Source organism: Rattus norvegicus, chromosome 2 (assembly GCF_021556685.1).
Source record: "Rattus norvegicus strain SHRSP/BbbUtx chromosome 2, alternate assembly SHRSP_T2T, whole genome shotgun sequence".
Classification (NCBI taxonomy): Eukaryota; Metazoa; Chordata; class Mammalia; order Rodentia; family Muridae; genus Rattus; species Rattus norvegicus.
The window spans coordinates 36,566,430-36,585,803 of NC_141535.1; the positions used below are offsets into that span (position 1 = coordinate 36,566,430).

Genomic DNA, 19,374 nt, shown 5'->3' on the forward strand with positions numbered 1-19,374 from the left:
GACAGCTTCCTGGCAGGCATAGTGCAGGAGGAACTGAAAGTTCAAAATCTTGTTCCAAAGGCAAACAGAAGACTGGCTTCTTGGCAGCTAGGACAAGGGTCTTAAAGCCCACACCCAGAGTGACACACCTACTCCAACAAGGTCACACCTCCTAAGAGCCCCACTCCCTGGGCCAAGTCGCCCTAAAATTCTTCCACTTTCCCATATATAAGCAAGCCATTTTGGTGTCCTGACAATCACCTTGAAAAGTGACCAAAATTCACCATCTTCATTTCTACCATCTACTGAATATATTGGCAGTGGATTAAGAGGTGTTATGAAGCTATTTTGTGTACAGTACTCAAAAATGTCTGGAAGCCATTCATTGTCTCTCAGGTTAAAGCTGGAGCCCTTGGGAGTGATCGGTCTTGAGGGCAGAAGCCTTACAAATGTGATCAGTGCCCTTATGAATGGGGCCTGAGGAAGTGGATTAAGAGGTATTATGAAGCTGTGTGGAAGTGGGCTCTCAACACACATCAGAACTGCTGGGGCTCTAATCGTGGGCTTCCCAGCTTCTACAACTTCAAGCAACAGATTTCGTTGTTTACAGGTAACCTAACCTAAGGTATTTCGTTACATTGGGTGTACAGAGGTGGCAAGGTTGCATACTGTAATGGGGAGAAGAATGTTCTCAAGAAATTCTGAGTCCTAGTCACTGTTAACGATTGGGGCCTCATTGGAAACAGAGGCATTGCTGATGTGCCCGTGCAATCAGTTAAGATGCGATCAGTCTACAGTAGCATGGTCCCTGAATCTAGTAAGATTGTTGTCCACAGAAGAAGTAGAGGGACATGCAGGGGTGGAACTAGAAAGACAGTGTTTAACGTCTGCTGAACAAGCATAAGTACCTGGGTCCAGATCCCAGAACTCACAAAAAAAGTCATGTGTGCACCCCTGCAATCCCAGCACTGCAAAGTGGAGGCAAGAGGACTCCAGGGACTCGCCAGTCAGTCAGTCAGTCAGTCTAGCCAACTGCCAAGCTCCAGATTCACTCAACGAGGTAGAGTGATAGAGGAAGGCACTGGGAGTTGACTTCTACACATAAATCCACAGGACACTGAACACTTGTACACGGTGCATGTGCACATCTCACAGACAAACTACAAAGAGAAGAGAGGCCAGGAGAAGGCTACCTGGAGGCAAGTGTCGGAGTCCTGCGGTTATGAACCAAGCAATGCTGGAAGTCTACAGAGAGGGCAGGGCCCTCGTGAACTTCTGACCCCTAACTTGGGACTGGGGGAAAGGAATTTCTGTTATTCGAAGCCCTCTTTTCCACAGTGCTTCCTTCCCTATTGTCCGCCGCTTGGGTAACAGGAGATGAACGTGTCTCAAGTGAAATCTACCTCTAGGGTTTGTAGTGTCTGAATTGTCGGAGAGCGCAGAGTGCAAGGCAGCAAAGGAGTCAGGGAAGCAGAACACAACTAAAGTAGGTCTCAGTCTGTGAAGGCGAGAAAGCCAAGTAAGCCTCCCTGGTTCCATCTCAGCCAACTTGACCCCAACCCTAGAGCAAACACCAGGCCTTTTGCCCCATCGAGTAATGAAATTGCTCATTAAACTTTTGGTACCTCATTTGGGATTAGGAAAAAAAATCACATTTCAGCAATGTCAGAGTGTGTTCTCATTGTTATTTTAGTGACTGAAATGTTTCTAAAATCCAAGTGCTGGTGATGAAGTTACATCAGCCTTTCAGGACATCTTTAAACTGCATTAACTCCGACATCTCCATTGGTTCACCAAGATTAATGGAATTGCCACTACCAGAGGCCCCAGCTTCCTGAGAAATGAAGATTGTCTTTTTCCAGATGCTATCAATGCTTGCAGCCCTGTAATGCGGCACCAGAGAATTTACATTTTTATGAGTAATGTTTACATGGGTTTTAAGTTAAGAAGCATCACTTTGAAAGAAAATTCATCTGGATTTTAATTTATTAGAGAGGTGACTAGTGGGTCGTGGATGGGGGTTGAATCTTACTCAGACTCTGCTCCTTAGCTGGGAATGAGACATTGGGCTACACTTCCTCCTAACACTGAGGAACTGCTCACCTGTAGAGTAGGAAGCGAACAATGGGGGCCATTTCCACGAGCCTCTCATACCTTAAAATACTTTGCCCATCCACAGTTCACTCTTATTCCTCTGCAGTACATTTTTATGGTCTCGGTCTTGGTCTCATACTTGGTTTGTTTCCTTTTTGTTTCACTTAGGAATTTTAAGATAGGGTGTCATATAGACTAGGATAGCCTTGATCCCTAATTCTGGGATTACAGCCATGCACTACCATACCCTGTTACCAGATTTTTGGTTACTTTATTGGGTTCTTTTTTTCTACCACCCCCTCCACCCTTCCAACCTCCCAACACTAGGTAGGAGAGAAAGAGGGTTAGAAGGGAATGGGGGCAGGGCATAGGTATGGTTAGACTACTTCCTGCTGACTGGGTGTCAAGTTCCTTGGAACAAGTCCAGTCAAGATCAAGATATAACCAGCTGCCAACAGCCAGCAGGAGAAGCAGCAGGCAACATTTTGGGGCTCTGGCATATGTATATTCTCTGAAGAGTTCCCAGAACTCCAAACGTAAACTATCTTCGGCTGGCAGAATCACACCCCCACCAGAGCAGGAGACAAATCATAGTCAGCTGCTGTGGACAACCTGAAGCAGCCCCATATCCCACACCTGGGATTAAAACAAAAACATATTCTCATAACATTCCTGTGGTTTTTAAAGAAACCAACATTCTCACTACAGTACCAGGCTCTCAGTTCTCATTCCTTTTTGAGGCACTACCTCACTTCCTAGCTCCTCAGAACCTCTGCATGCTAACCCAGCCAGCTAGAGGCTGGTGCACCCAGAGTGAAGATTCCTGAAGCAGCCCCCTGTCACGGGTGCTTCCCCCATTCCCTTCTGACCCTCTTTCTCTCCTACCTAATGTTGGGAGGTTGGAAGGGTGGAGGGGGTGGTAGAAAAAAAGAACCCAATAAAGTAACCAAAAGTCTGGTTACAGGGTGTGGTAATGCATGACTGTAATGCCAGAATTAGGCATCAAGGCCAGCCTCAGGTATAAATACATAACCAATTTGAGGCTATCCTAGGTTATATGACACAGTTCAAGTCTGCACATTGCACACTGCACAATGCAGAAGACAAGTGAAGTTGTGCTCCAAGCTGAGCTCCATTGGATGATATGCACCACAGAATCCCAGCGCTGCAAGGCAGTACCACTTCCTGACTGCACAGGATGCCAGAGGGGCTAGCAGAAGCTCCCCTCATACTGCCCTCAGCCTCAGACTGTGGGAAGTTGCCAGGTTCCTCCTTTGCTCCAAGAAGACTGTAACAGGATATACTTATTTTTGTGGAAAGACAGAGAAAAAAAAAACGTACTTATTTTTATTGTCCTTAATGCATTACTGCTATTCTTAAGGCCAGATGAACAACTTATAGGCACATGAATTCAGGGAATCTGCGGACCAAACAGACCAGTTATATCAAAACTCTAGTGCACTGCACTGGAGAGATAGCTAAGAGAATAGGAGCAATTGGTACACAAGTATGAGGACCTGAGTTCAAACCCTCAGCACCACAGAGTCCCTACCACACCAGCCCGGTGGGGCAGGTGGAGGCAATAAGATAGCTGAGGCTGTTAGAGAGAGACCTTGTCTCAAGGGAATAAGATGGAGAACGGACATTTAGCATCTGCCTTTGAATTCCACTTGTGTGAACTGGTGCAATGACACCCCTTACTACATCACACACACACACACACACACACACACACACACACACACACACACACCACATCTACTGGGAACTGACAATACTTTATCATAGAACTATTCATCACGCTAGCTGGTGTTGTTTGGCCTTTTCCTATCTACTGTAATGGTTAAGTGCAGGCCCCCAAGAACTGGTTGTCCCAGAGACCAGAGAGTTCATACCTACACTGTACACCTTTGCCTCAAGTTATTTCTGATTGGTAAAGATGCCACCAGCCAATAGCTGAGCGGAAGAGACACTAGGTGTGGTTTAGGTTTCCCGGGCTTAGGGGGTCAAAGAGAGACGAGGGAGAAGTGGGTGCAGGACGAGAAAAGAGAAGCCACCACCAGTTAGGAGTCAAGAGAAAGTGGTCCTGAGGGCTGGCCAGTTGGAGTTAGAAACAGCCCAGATGAAACATAGTAATAACTCAGGGTTATCCATAGGAAAGTAGATTCTTACAGTATAGACAGCTGCCCAGCTTCTGTACTATTTAAAGTTTATTATAAATACAACAGTTGTGTGTGTTTTATCTGGGAACTAACTGGTCTAAGGCAGGGTTAGGATCTAATATTCCTACAAGTTGGAGTTTAGACTGTTCAGCTTGAGCAGTTAGCTCCACGGTTTGTTCCATCATCCATTTAATCTCTGTGCGACATCTGCAGTTTCATACCTGTATGGAGTGCTTACTTCCGTATGCTCCTGAGCCATATGCAATCCAAGTTCCCCACATTGAGATCAACCTTTGGTTGAGCCCATTCCCTGAATCTTTTAGAATGTGAGTTTTTGTGAACTGCCCCAAAAACCACTCCTTATAAATCCAGCTTCTTGAAGCAAAGGCAAGAGTTACTAGAGGCTGGGCTGAGGCATCAATCCTAGGTCTTTTCTTAAGACCTAGGGAGGATTCACTGTGATGCCTCTGAAGTCCAAGCCTATCTTCTGATCCTTCCCAAGGGAGTCTGGAAATAGGTTTGCACAGTCCATTTTGTTGCTGTGGTTTTTAGACAGGGTTGTGCCATGAAGCACTGACTGGCCCTCTTCTGCTATATATAAGATGGCCTTGATCTCAGCAATCTTCTGCTTTAACTTCCTGAGTGCTGGAATCACAAATACACCTCCATACCTCCCCCCCCCCCCACCTTTTATTGGTAGAATGAGACAGGCTAGGCTGGCTCTAGGCCTAAATCTGTTTCCAAACCTGGGCAAGTCCAGGCCTCAGAAGCCACCCCGCCACCTAGCAAGGATAATGGGTGAACAGCAGTTTCCAGGTCCCCCTCTTCCCCCAAGCAATTGTTCTGGATTGTCGCTAGAGATAAAGCTAGCAGATTAAGATAGAGGTCACCTACCCCTCCCAGGAATTCCCACAATGTGCCTTAAATTAGGCCTGTGAGCTCTCTGGGGTACCCTCATCTTGGAAGATGTTAGACCCCAGCATGCTGGACTTCTGCAGAATAAAATGCTCTTGGCTTTTGCACAGAGTCCAGGGCACCGTTCTTCAGTGAATCATGGACCCTTACAGTAATTCTTTGATAAAGAAAAAAAAAAAAAAACAAAACTATGCACACACGCATGCATATTGGCTCAGAGAACAATGAGGACAGGAATTCAAATCTTCATTACCCACATAAAAAGGCAGAATGGCTGAATGTGCCTGTAACCAACCCCGGCATTGAGGAGCAGATCTGAGGGGTAGATCCAGAGAGTTCATTGGTCCCCTAATTTAGCTGAAGCAGTGAGCTTCTGGTTCAGCCAGAGACCTAGTCTTGGAGACAGTAAGACTGACAGCAAGAGGAAGATACCTGCCATCTTGCTCTGGACAGTGCATTCTCCTGAAAAGGCATACACGAGCACAGTTGCACACCACACATAATATAACCATACACAAGCATATGCATGTATGCACACACAGCATACAGCCTAAAACTATAGACTAAAACTTAGGACAGCAGATTTCTACTTATGGTTAAAATAGAGTAACAAGAATGATTTAGCATTATATTTGTTATAGAAAAAAATATATGTCCAACATATGTACAATTGTGACATGGCAGATAGGTAGGTAGGTAGTAGATAGGTATAGGTAGGTAGGTAGGTAGGTAGGTAGGAGATAGGTATAGGTAGGTAGGTAGTAGGTAGGTGTTAGGTAGGTAGGTAGTAGATAGGTAGGTAGGTAGTAGATAGGTATAGGTAGGTAGGTAGGTAGGTAGAAGACAATCAGAAAGTGAACACCAAGCATTGCAGGTCAGTGAGCCTGTTATCAAGAAACAAAGTGGGCACTGCCTGCCTTAGATTACTGTAGAAAGGTTACAGCTAAAGTCAAGGGAGGGTAACCCAGGCCCAACCTAGCGGTCTGCATAGAAGAGATGAAGCTAGGAACCACAAAGGTCAAGGTGGCCAGAGATTACAGAACAGAATGTGGAGGAAGAACCGCACAGAACAGCTCTGATGATCTGCACACCACCACAGGGCCCACCACCCTGTCAGCTGAACACAGCCAAGACACTAGCCAAGGCCCACAGGGGAGAATGCATAGTTAGTAAGTGTGCAGTACAAGCATCAGGGAGGCCCTGAGACCAAGAAGCCCCAGTGCCCATGGAATCCCTAGGGCTCTCTGGCCAGTCACCTAGCTGAATCAGTGAGAGACCATTCTCACTCATTCTCTGAGTTAGTCTCGGGTTAACCTCTGAGCTCCACACACACAACAACCTGTACACATGAACTTCAGTATGAACGCACACCTGCTGTAACGCCCAGCCCCAACCAAGTCCCAAACAAAAACCCTTTGAGCGATCACAGTCTCCCCAGAGTGAAACAGGGCTGGTAACTGTACTCGTGGGAGCAGGGGCGTTGGGAAGGAAAGACAATTCCCTGCACACCAGGGGCTTGGAAGAGCTATCACTCCAATGGTGGAATAAAATGAGCCCTAGAGAAAAGGCTGACCAGGGCATCCCTAACAAAACTTTCAAAACCAAGTTTCGAAAGGAAGTCCCTGAGGAAACTTAGGGTGTTGGGGGGAACCTCGAGAATATCCACAAGATACAAAAATTCTTATAAATTATATGTTACTGCATTTTACATTTAAGCCTGTAAGAGATAAAGGAAACAGAAAATTGAGTTGGAGTTGCACAAACACAGCATCTGAGCTCTCAGTCTTTAGCTTTAAGATACATTAGATGAGATTAATAGCAAATAGGAAACTATAATCATGGGCTCAGGACGTAGTTCTGTGGTACAATGCTTACCCAGCATGCACAGGGTTCAATGATCAATCCCTAGTACTGCAAACAAACAGTAAAAGTCAAAACAAACAAAAACTATAAGCACGTGCCACTCCAAGACATTCTGGTGCATGACGGACCACGTGTGTTTCCTGCCTAAGAGTGCTTTGCTTAGCACTGGAGCTACTGAGCACACATCCCTTTGATGTTTGCACACCAATAAAAAGAGCCACATTTTCATCTGCCACAGAGTATTAGTAAACTCAGAACGAGAACGATGTAACTCTCCAAGAAAGAGAGATTAAGAGCCAAGATTTTTGTTGTTGTTTTTTGAGATAGCCCTGGCTATTCCAGAACTCACTGTAGACTAGGCTGGCCTTGAACTCAGGGATCTACTTGCCTCCTGCCTCCCAAGTGCTACAACTAAAGCGTGCGCTGAAGCCAACATCACCAGGCTAAGACCCAACTATATGCTTCTCATAGATGAATGATTTAAACATTAACATGCTAAAAGTCTGAAGTAAATGGTGGTAAAAATATGCAAACGCAAACACAAAAGGACCTCGCACAAAATTTTTAAACTGTTAGTATCAGGGAAAGATTTCAAAGCAAAGAACATTACTAGGAATAAAAAGTCAGTGATATAAGGGTCAAGTTAATGTGAATTATTTAACAGTACTAAATATTTACAAGGCAAATAACAGAACTTCAAATCACATCAAACAAAAATGAAACTAAAGACCTCTCACTGACAGAAAACAAACAAAATTAACAAGAATATAAAAGAACAGAAGTTAAAAGTTACACTTTTTAGCAGGTGCACAAGAACACTTACCAAATGGAATCTATGGGCCATTAAACAAGAATAATTAAAAGGAATAAAATCACAGATTTTCCTAACTACAAGGAATTAAAATTTAAAAAGGGGGGGAGAAAAAGATCTTTGAAAATTTCCAAATATTTAGACACTAAATAACGTATTTTTATAAATAACTCATGAATTAAAAAAACAAAATCCAGGGGAATTATGAAGTATTCTGAATTGAATGACTACAAAACGCATCAGGATCTGTGGGGATGCAGAACATTAAAATGTATAAAAAAAAGTTTCAAGTCAAGGGCTCCGATCAATCGTTTAGGAGGAGAAAATAAAGATTAAAAACAAAACAAAACTTCTAAACCCATAACACACAAAATTACAAAAAGAAAATGAAAGCCATCTGAGAACATTTAAAAATGGTAAGACACTACAATAGACCTTATGTTTACAAAAAATATGAACAATTTCACACAAGTTAATCAACTCTGAAAGCTTAGTAAGAACTGATAACAGCTTATTTACAAACACAAGCAACCTAAATCTACTTAACATTGAATAGCGCACACATACACACACACACACACACACACACACACACCGCTCTCTCACCACTCAAACGGGCTTCACTAGGGAATTACATCTAACAATACAAATTCCCTCAGAAAGTTAAAGATGATGGAACACCTTTAACTTCCGCAATTTGATGAGCATGGCCCTTTTACCAAATTGAGAATGCCAGATCACTGTAAAGAAGGTTAATTAAGTAGCAGCATGTAAGCCAGGGTCAGACCGAGTGTCTACAGAAATGGACTTCCCTCCAGTATCGTAATTTCCTTTCTGCTGGCGGAATGTATGCCTTGTATCTACAATGATCCTAACAAAGGGCAGGTAGAGATACCGGGGGTGAGGGGGTTAGGTCAGGCCTGATGGTACAACGCTTGGGTAGGTAGCTAAGGCAGAAGATCAGGAGTTCAAATTCAGCCAGGCTAAACAAGACTCAAAACAGTTAACAAGGACCCTTCAGAGGAAACCAGAAGCAAGAGTTAGCAAAGGTGAACGAGGGTAGTGTCAAGTCAGAAATTAACGTGTCAGAGAGAACTGGAATGGATGGTGGTGTTGGTGAATTGAAGAGTTAGGGCATACACTTATGATCATAAAATGTAGGAAGGACAGCTTATGACACCAGTAAACTATCTAGTATTATAACTAATATTCAGTGAGTTCTTTGTATCAAGTAGCTGCAGGCTGGAGCTCTGGAAAGGAAGGTAGGGTATGGCTGCCTGCCTGCCTATGTAACTGACCCCGCTCACCACCTCCAGTGGACATACTGTTATTGTTAAACACGGACCTACTGTCAGAAGTATCTGCTCCAACCTGGAATCCCTGTATGGAGGCATGTGAAAGGGCTGCATACTGCAGCCTCTCTAGGCTATCAGCCAGCTTCCTAGGCAGCCTCTCCAGCCCAGCATATGTAGCACAACTCTTTGGAAAATCAAATCGGCTAGCTTTATCTGAGAGGGAAGCTAAGACAGGGGCCTCAATCATGACAGATGGGACAGACAAGTCACAAGGTCAAACGAAATCCTAAGTCAACTGCTTGCCTGCACACCACAGTACACAAGATTAGAGAATGACTTTTGCCAGTCAGTTCTCTCCTACCACATAGGTCCTGGTGACCAAACCCAGGTCACTGGGCTCCTTGGCACATGCCTTTACCTCTGAACTATCTCACCAGCCTTAGTTAATTTGTTTTTAAGGACCTTGTTTGGCTAACTGCTTCATCAGACTTCAGTGGCCTCCCTAAAGAGACAACACACTGACCTTACAGAGAACTGTACTTCTCAAAAATAAATCAGAGAAAGCATTTCGCTTGATGTTCAGACATGGTGGCAATTATCTATCAGTCACTACACAGAAGTCTCCGGGAGGCTGATGTCATGAACAAAGTGGACTCACAGCAGCTGCCACTTAGAGCGTCACCAAAAGGCTTGGGATGGAAAGCCTCTAACACCCATGATAGAATTGCCCAACACACAAAAGTCTGTCTGGGTGGCCACTTCTGAAGCCTGGAGGAGAAAACCACATTTCAGTTATGGAAACAAACTAGAATATGCAAATATGTCTCAGAGGGTGAAATTACTACTCGACAGTGGAAGGATTTCAAGAGTTTCACTTTATTAAAAATATAGCAACATAATAGCGGTTCCTCTTCACGAACACCACGTAAGAGTTACTCAGACTCACACCAGGCAGTGTCGTTACGCTTGCATTCGCGCTCCTTCTGATGATTTACAGTACCGTTCTATCAAGCTACAAAATCGACCTACACAGCCACCTAGTATACTTAATCTTGTATGGAAGTCAGTTCCCTGGGCTCTTCCCCAATAAGGTGTTGCCTACTGGGTACCATTTACTTGTAGAATTCTACAACTCTCTCGGTATGAGTTTGATGAATCTGAACTTTCATAGTCAGGAATGTCAAAAAAAAAAAAATAATCATCAAGAAGAGAGACCACTACTCCATTTCGACCCTGGAATTTAAATGTCATCTCTCCCAAACTGGCAATTCTCCAAACTAAAATGTTAGCTGCCCATAAATTTAAATATCAGGCAAGATTAAAAACCTACTTTTAAAATACAGTGTTCTGAGTTGGGCTGCAATGCAGTGATAGAGCACGGTCAGGTGTGAAGTCCGGGCTCCATCCTCAGCAGCAAGGAAGAAGGAAAGAAAGATATAAACAAATCAATTCCAGAAGCTATACGCATGTTTTAGCCTGGAATGTAAACTGAACCTGATTATGGACCACAAGGCGTACGTAAGCAGCTTTAGCCTTTGAGTTATCACTCGGTCCTCAGGTGAAATCATTTAAGAGAAAGTGAAAGACAAAAGGAATTCAAAGGCTGACCTACAAACTAAGGAGGAAATGAGTTTTATTTTACAAGGTCATTCTGTTATATTTTTATTAGATTTCTGCTTCCAGAAGTAGGAATAAAGCCCTTTGAAGAGCATTAAATACGGGAATTTGAAAATAACTTAAGTAAGTGCCTTTTAGCAAATAAACATGAGGAAACCTTCACTTGGGAAGCACACACAGTGAAGAGTCGTGGCTCAGTTTATAGCCCACTCAATCAAGCCCTCTTCTCCAGGGCTCAGAGACGCCCTGTGATCCAATGCATCCCCCAAACACTGATTCTAGCTGCTGACTCAACTGACTGAACTGAATTCTACTCTATCTGTGATGCACTGTAAACTGAAGATACGTTAAAGTCTGACGATGAGCCTCACAGCCCTTCAGTTTAAATAATTTCATAGGTTAAGACGGGTCTAGATAAAAGGTTGGATCTTTTCTGAATTTTAAAATGAAAGCACAAAAAGATGACAATATTAGTATCTTAATTTTTTCTTGACCAAAAAATAAATAAACCATCTTGATTATAAACTTTTCTTAAAATTTGTAATTGAGTATATCAAAATTTAAGTCTCTGACATAAAGATAAATACATATTAGACACTGAGTTCTAACCATGGAGAAGCTCACAGGCTGGATAGTGTCTTTAGTCCTAGCTAACTCGATTAAGATGGAAACAGCAACTACAGCAACAGTCACTGGGAGTTCATTAAACCCCCTTCGGTCCTTAGCTGTAAAGCCACCAGGTTTGTGCTGCTCAGTGTGCACACAGAAGCTATCCACAGTGTGACAGAGAGCATCCTCTGTCTAGAAAGAGGAGGAGACCGACCACACTCGGCTGTCAGTGGGGACAGCTCTGGTCTCACCCCGGTTCTCCTGACAGCATCTACCTCAGGTGAAAACCAGTAAAGGAATCAAAACAGACCAGGTGTGCCTGCCTCCCCACGTGCCTCACTCCTACACACCTGCCAGGCCAAAGCCACAGCGTCTGACTTCACTTTCTCTTGTATCCCTGCTCATTCCGAGTTAAAAACCGTTTTCTACATTAATGATTATCTGAGCAAAATAAATATCTGAATGAAAGGTAATCAGCAGTAGGAATTAAGTGTGAATTTCCACCACGAAAGCATCTGCCAGCCGTCCCGAGAGGAAAGGAGAGGGCTGTTTCAGACACACTGCAGAGGCTTGCCGCACAGGCTTTGTCGGCACACTCCACATGGCAAACAAAGCCGGAGCGGAGATAACTGAAGACTCTTTCCGCTAAAATACTCAACTTTATTAGAGAAATGGTACTAAAAAATAACAAAGATTCCAACATTTGCTCTATTCTACTTACATTTCATAAATAAGACAGCGGTTGAAGTGAGACACTCCTTCACAATCTCTCCACAGGTGTCCAAGTATTTCTGTATCAGAATAAGCTGTTTACCAGCCAACCGTATGTGGCTAAGTGATTAAAATGGCCATCTATACTTTACATAGTAAAGCATTTTCCAAAAGTTTAATGTACACAGTGACAAAAAAAAAGCAAACACACACACACACACGCTAATTCTGAACACCCGAAGATGATTAAGCAGCTTCATAATCGAACCAGGCTTTATGATTTGCAGAAAGGGCCTTTCTAGTCTTCAGATTACAGATTCCACACTATTAATGTGAAAAAGACTCAAGTTGAAACCAAGGAACTAAAGTGCTACTTGGCTTTTGAAAGCTGGGAAAGTAACTTCATGAGGTAAGGCAACTGAGTATTTGATTGTATTAGGTTCTGTTAAAATAATTACACTTGATTTTCAAATAACCTTTGCAAATTAAAAGCAGGATTCTGTTGTTCTGGAAATGAGCAATGATGAACAGTGCAGTAACTAGAATGTATAGTTTTGGGGAAAACATTAACACAGATGTCGTTTTACTACTTGCATACCTTCTGCAAAAAGGTGAGCCTCAGACTGACGGATGACCTCGTCTCTTACACTCAGGCACGCATATCATTAAACACAAAGTTACCTCTCCATATGCTCCTAGTCCTTCCTTTACGTACAATTTCTGCATCATTAGGAGAAAATGACTGCAAGGTAATATTAAGGCTATCATCCAATGAAATCAACTCATAGGTTTCCTCTGGCCATGTAAGAGCAGGTCTCCTGTTTAATCATCACAGTATAAAACTGGTGGTCCCCAAACTACATTGTTGTTTGAACTTCCACACATCTTGTAAACAGGGCTTCCTTTTCTTATCTGAATTAAGAAGTGCTTCTGACACACCACTTGCACACTTCAATGGATATGACTAGAATACAGCCATCTAGATTCCATATGAATTAAGAATGACTAGCACATATAAAACCCTAGAAAACAGTACAGCACACATTGCAGAAGGCACTAGAGCTTCAGCTTGTGCTCCAATCGCCCATCTCTGAAAGCTGCTTCCTTTTGATAAGGGCATCTTTGCCGCCTCCAGCTGACAAGACACGCTGCAGTATTACTCATGAGCTTGGAAATGTTAAGGAAGTTAAGAAATGTTTTTTTTATGGCAGACGATGATTCTAAACACTGAATACGTCGTTAGTATTCGACACAGTTGCTCTTCTGAAGAACAGTAGCATGCATTGTCAGTGGTTTTTATCACTTACTTAAGCAATGTTAACCTGTAAAACCGTTTTAAAGAAAAACTGATGTCCAAAACAGTGAGCAAAAGAAAACCCAATGGTGAGGATTTACCACAATCACTGTAACCCCTGTGAAGTAAATGTTAAAACGTCTTACATACTTTGCACTTTACAAGAGTGTATGTATATTTGCACAAATTTCAAGCACATCATCAAACTGTATATATTGAAAATTTTTTTTTAAAAAAAAGTAAAACAATACAAAATTGAATAACTAGCATTATTTTTAAGAGCCTCCACTGCTCATCTCCGTGGAGAACTTCCCTCTGGATCTCTGCTTTTCTGGCAAACACTGATGCACCCACCACATGACAAGCGTGGCCGCCACCATGGAAATGGAGACTTCAGAAGATGGTCAGTTTGGGTAGCATCTGGTATTTCATGATGTCCATGCTCAGTACAAGATGTCCGCAATGTCACCTCAAAGCTGGGAAAGCTTTGGCTACCATACATGGGTAACGTTCCTTCTCCGTTTACACCTTGTTTGGAACTGAAAGCTCTGGGTCGAGCCTGCCGTGGAGGAGACAAAGCGGGCGGCCTACACAGCGTCGGCCGTGCTGCACAGGCGCTCTTCGTGGGGCTGGCAATTCCCATTGTGCTGTGCTTTACTTTCCTCCTCAGTCCTGGCAGCGTCCTTCTCATCCGCATCGGTGCTCACAGTTGAATCTGCCTCTTTACTGTGTTCCTTCTCCTGCACAAACCATCAAGCACACATTTATGATTCGGGGGTTTAGCTCAGAGGCAGAGCGCTTGCCTAGCAAGCCCAAGGCCCTGGGTCCCCAGCTCCAGAAAAAAAAAAAAAGACGCAAGCACACGCATCACCCCCTCCTTTGTGTGTCAGTCCCCACAAAAGATGAGCAACTCATGGTAACGAAATCGAAATACAACAGGTAAACAGAAATCCTAGCTCTTCAAAATCAGCCTTGGAAAATAAAACAAAACAAAAAAACAAGGAAAAAAAAAAAAGCCAGGCAGCCTCCCAATGCACTACAAGAGGTAAGTGAATGTGAGGTACAAACACAAGTCACTCTCCCCCTAGAAACGCCTGGAAAAGCAGCCAAATTCTGCCCTCAGGCCACGGCAGGATCAGAGGAGGACAGAGGATGCCTAAGACGGAATTCATGCTCAATAAATACTGCCATGACGTCACTGATGTGAACAAACCCCATCAGTATCAAAGTTCCAGCATCTGATTCCCAAAGAGAATTACACATGACAAGACAGCAAAGAGTGAACTGGCATAATTCCCAAGTACTTCAAGAAAAAGCTTAATTAGGGACTTTAGTTCTCAATTCTGTATCAGGAAATTTGGCTTCAATTATTTATTACACATCAAACCCAATTTAGGTATACACTTCAAAACCCATGACAACAAAGCCTCACCAGTTTCGCTCAAACGTATGCTGAGAATATCAAATACATTTGCCCCCAGAGATTTTCTACAATTTTCTCCTTGAATATAATTTACTGGTTCTCCAGAACAAGGAATGAAGCTGCTTAAGTTTTCATTGGTTCTCCTCTCTTCAAAAGGCCATACGTAAGGACAGCAATAGTGCACGGGGAGGGGGTGGGGAACTGCACTGGTGGCTCCTCTCTCCCGCAGGCCTGACTGAGTGGCTTACCTTAACTGGTGTGTTAGTCTTCTCCACCTTCTCCTTCCCGTCTCGGTCACTAGAACTCTTTTTTGTGGAGGTGGAACGCTCTCTTTCTCTCCTGTCACTGATGTGGTCCCGTTCTTTCTCTCTCTTTTTCTCTTTCTTATTCCGGCTATATTGAAAATGAAAGCGTTATCGTTCAGAATGTGAAGACCTCCTCTCTCTACTCTGGACAGAAATCCTATGTAAAGCACACAATGTAAATAAGCGTGCTAGTGAACTTGACTGGAAGGTAACTGAGCCAGGTCCTCCAGCCTGACCCAGTCCACCCTTGGCTTCATTCAGGGTTAAGGGATTCTAGCAGCAGCCACTACATGTTCCTTTAAGATACAACTTGGTACTGTCAGTCACTCCCTTTAAATGCTCAAGACAGACTTACGTACTGAGAGAAGGACGAGATAAAACCAACTGCAGTCAGCCTAAATCATGTTGGCTCCTTATACACAGATTTGCCCAACCACATAGCAAAAAGTATGAAGGAAAATGCTGCACCTAAACAGACATTTTGTTTTCTAGTAATGGAAACTCTTCCACTGAATCCCTAACCCCTACAGAGTTTTTCTTTTCATAATTCTTTGAATATACCATGTACTATTGTATGTTTCCATAAGCACCTACTCAACTTAGTGTACGAACATTTGAGAGGGAATAAGGAGACCAGTAAGATGGCGTAGTTGACGTCATCAACCAGAATGACCCGAGTGATCTCTGAGACTGACATGACTTTTAACAGAGAATGAAAGAGAACAAAGAAAACCAAACAGAATGAGAAGCAGGAGAACAGCTACAGTAAACGCTGGAACTTTAGTAACTTATTACACCCCGTACCCGCCCCAGCTACGTTAGGAACAGGAACCAACAAGTCAAAGGCAAACCTACAACACAAGAAATGCACTACTGAAAAATAAAGAAATAAACAAATAAATAAAGTCGCAAACCCCTAAGATTGTAGGAGAAATCATGCGTATCATTTGAAGATCCTAACTGCTCCTGCTCCGGCCAAGATGGCTCTAACAGGGAAATGTGAGCAGTTCCCTCTTATGAGCAGCTTTAAAAGGAGATCCAAGATTAATGGAAATAATGAGGACAACTATGAAGCAGACCCCAAAACAAATGAAAACTTGTTGCAACGAGGTACTATTTCAGGTCCCTAGGGAAAATGGTGTCTTCTAAGAAGTCTGGGGACAGCCATCTAATCACTTGGCGAGGAGACAAAACACGACACACACACCATTCTAAACAACAGAGACCAACCAGATGGGCTCAGAGACCCAAGCTATTGTCAAATGAAATTACTACAGACTAGAAGTAAGTATGGGTGACTTCTAGGTCAGAAAGTTTCTAGCCACACCTACAACTCTAAATATATAAAACAAAACAAAAAAATTGTAAATTTGTTTGCAAGAAACTTTACAACACAAAGCAAAACAAACAAGAAACCAAAAACCCTCTCAAGTGCCTTAAAACAAAGCTATATGTCTGTATATATGGCTTAAAATCAAAGGAGTGGTACAAAGGAACGTCACAGAGAGTAGACTACGAGGACCAGAGGAGCTCAGCAGTGAGCGCCTAGAAGACTGAAGTTCAGCTCCCAGTACCACATCAGGCAGGTCACAACTGTCTACAATTCCCCTGCCCTCTTCCGGCCTCTGCAGGCATTATGCTCACATGCGCAAACCCGCACACAAACATAAAATTACAAATAAAATAACATTTTAAACAAAATACAATCAATTTAACTAAAGGTAACAAAAACAAACCACCAATCCATAAACTAACTAGTCCAGCCCAGCAATGAACGCTCGGACAGAAGGCACACTCAGCAAGACGGAAGGCCGGAAAGAATGCCAGCCACAGCACACACAGACTCAATGCAATCCCTACAACACCATTAACACCGGCAGCAGATGCACGGAAAGATGTCCTAAAACCTGTACAACACCTTCTAGGCTCTCCACAGAGCCAAGACGATGTTTAAAAGAACAGAGTGGAGGCTGGAGATGGGCAGCTGTTAAGAGCACTCAATGCACTTCCAGAAGATTCTGGTTTGCCTCCCAGTGCCACACAGCAGCTCAAAAGCCTCCAGTTGCAGGGAATCTGACACCTTCTCCTCACCTCCACAGGCTCCTGTATACACACTGTGAACATACATACATTCAGGTGCACACACAATAAATAAATATATAAATATTCTTAAAAGTAAAAGAAAAAAACTTGGTTAAGTGACTCACAATTTCTGATTTCAAAATGACTACAAAACAACAACTGAAAACATGGTATTGTCTCAGGACAAACATGTAGGCCTGTGGAACAGCCTAGAATAAACTCTTGCATACCAGGTCAAATGACTTTCAAGGTAGGTATCAAGATCATCATTCAGTGATAAAATGGCTATTTTCAACAATGGTGCTGAGAAAACTTAAAAATCCAAATGCCAATTAATGAAGTTGGAATCCTACCTCTAAGCTTATACAAAAATGACCTCAAAATACATGAAAGGGTTGACTAAATGGCTCAGAGTTAACAGCATGTACCATGTGACCTGAACCAGAAGTTCGATTTCTGGAACCCACATGAAAGTAGGAGAGAACGAATTTCAAAAAGACAGCCATTAACCTCCACACACATGCTGGAGAGCGTACACGCCCCTCCATGCCCATCCACACACATACACACAATAATAATAAATTTAAAGAACAAAAATAGATGAACAGACATAATAGTTTATCACCACAGGGGTAGTCTGGTCTCCTGGTGTAAACACCGATGAGACCTGGGCAGTCACTGACCACACAGATACCTAATTTTATAAAAAGGAGCAGACAAAAGCTGGCATAAACAGTGCATGGGAAGAAGGCAGAGGGAGACAGCACTGTCACAAAACCAAAGTCCCAGCGGCATAAAAGGGAATGGATTCCCTCAGCACTGCAGACACACTTCTTCACTTCTTAGAGTCAAGAATGGCAAAAGGCAGGACCCCCACCTGTTTCATTCTACTTTTTAATCCAAGGAAACAATTATACACTTCCATTTGTAACTACACAAAGGGGGAGGAGGGAGCGGGGCGGGTGCCATGCTCAGTTCCTATATGGACGCGGAGTGGATGAGCACACAGGTGGAAGCTGATGGTTTAAAAATTAATGTGTATTCTGAAGAATACCCATATATCTGCCTTTAAAAATAGGTTGAAGAATAAACTCTTACTTCCCGCTCCCTCTTTACATTTACTAGGTGCTCCACTTACCCCCTGGGAGACGGAGACCTAGAAGACTTTCTTTTTATGGTCTTTGATGTTCTTGGCGATCTAGAAGAACTCCTGCTTCTCCTCCTCCGCCTTTCCCTAAAAGACAAACAAATCACTTTCTAAAACCAGCAACTGAAATTAAGGGCAATCCAAACTGTAAAGTTTGATTGTCTGGAGACTGTAGGCTTGTACTACCAGCCTAGCTTATTTTTATTTTTATTTTTATTGGGAGAGGGTTAAAGGGGTCCTGGAGATCAAATCCAGGCCCTGCCACAGGACAGACAGTGCTTTGCCCCTGAGCCACTCCCTTACTCCCTTAAGGGCCCATTAAACTCTTTTTAAAAGCATGTTTTATTACCTGATTTAGTGTAGATCAAATTATGAACCATACATTTATCGCTGACAAACCATCATCTAAAGTTTCAGGAGAAAACAGAGGACAACCTCCTTTTCATTTGACATACTTTAAATTCTTAATTCTTCAAGTTAGTATACAAAGTGATGGGTTTCACTAGAACAACTTTTCAAATGGAGAAAATATCAAGGCTGGCTCAGACTCAAGTATCTTCTACCTTAGAAATAAAATTTTCCCACCATTGTACTTCTGGTGCCTCTTGCATCACTGCAAAGATTTTCTAACAAAGTAATAAAGTCTGGCAAAATTGTAGGATAAGTAAGTTATCTTGCTAAGGCTTAGATGTGTCAGAATAATGAAAAGCATTTAAGTAACTTATTAAGAAACTTCTTTCCCCTCTAGCTTGCTCTCATTACTGTTGTTCCAGTCATTTAAAATTAATGCACAAATGTATACAAGTAGTTAAAATCTGAAACTTAGCTAAAGAAATAATTAGTAAAAAGAAAAAATTGACATTAATGGATGATACATATTCTAAACTACATGATATTTAAGAGTGACTTAGAATCAATGAATTCATCACATCCACAACTCAAGGGATAAGGTATGAAGTCCTATTTCTCAAATGATAAGTATAGCCAGTCTTACACAAGAAGCTCTGATAATGGCTGGGAGCGATTGCTCAGTGGATAAAGGACTTGCTGCCACATACCCATGGAAA

At 42.7% G+C, this 19,374-nt stretch overlaps 1 protein-coding gene across 7 annotated transcripts in view; it reads right to left on the reverse strand.

Annotated features, from left to right (window-relative positions):
• Nucleotides 1-9,971: 9,971 nt before the first annotated feature.
• The window catches only part of Srek1 (splicing regulatory glutamic acid and lysine rich protein 1), a 35,445-nt gene continuing 26,042 nt past the window's right edge, over nucleotides 9,972-19,374 (reverse strand). For 5 of the 7 annotated variants that reach the window (XR_015668259.1, XR_015668258.1, XM_087631696.1 and 2 more), the window contains 3 exons: nucleotides 18,299-18,394; nucleotides 15,022-15,166; nucleotides 11,985-14,090 (listed from right to left, as the gene is read on the reverse strand). Coding sequence is in view for 5 of the 7 variants with exons in the window: in XM_087631696.1 (XP_087487822.1) it covers nucleotides 13,938-14,090; nucleotides 15,022-15,166; nucleotides 18,299-18,394 (394 nt within the window). In the remaining 2 variants the exon portion in view is untranslated. 7 annotated transcript variants of the gene reach the window in all.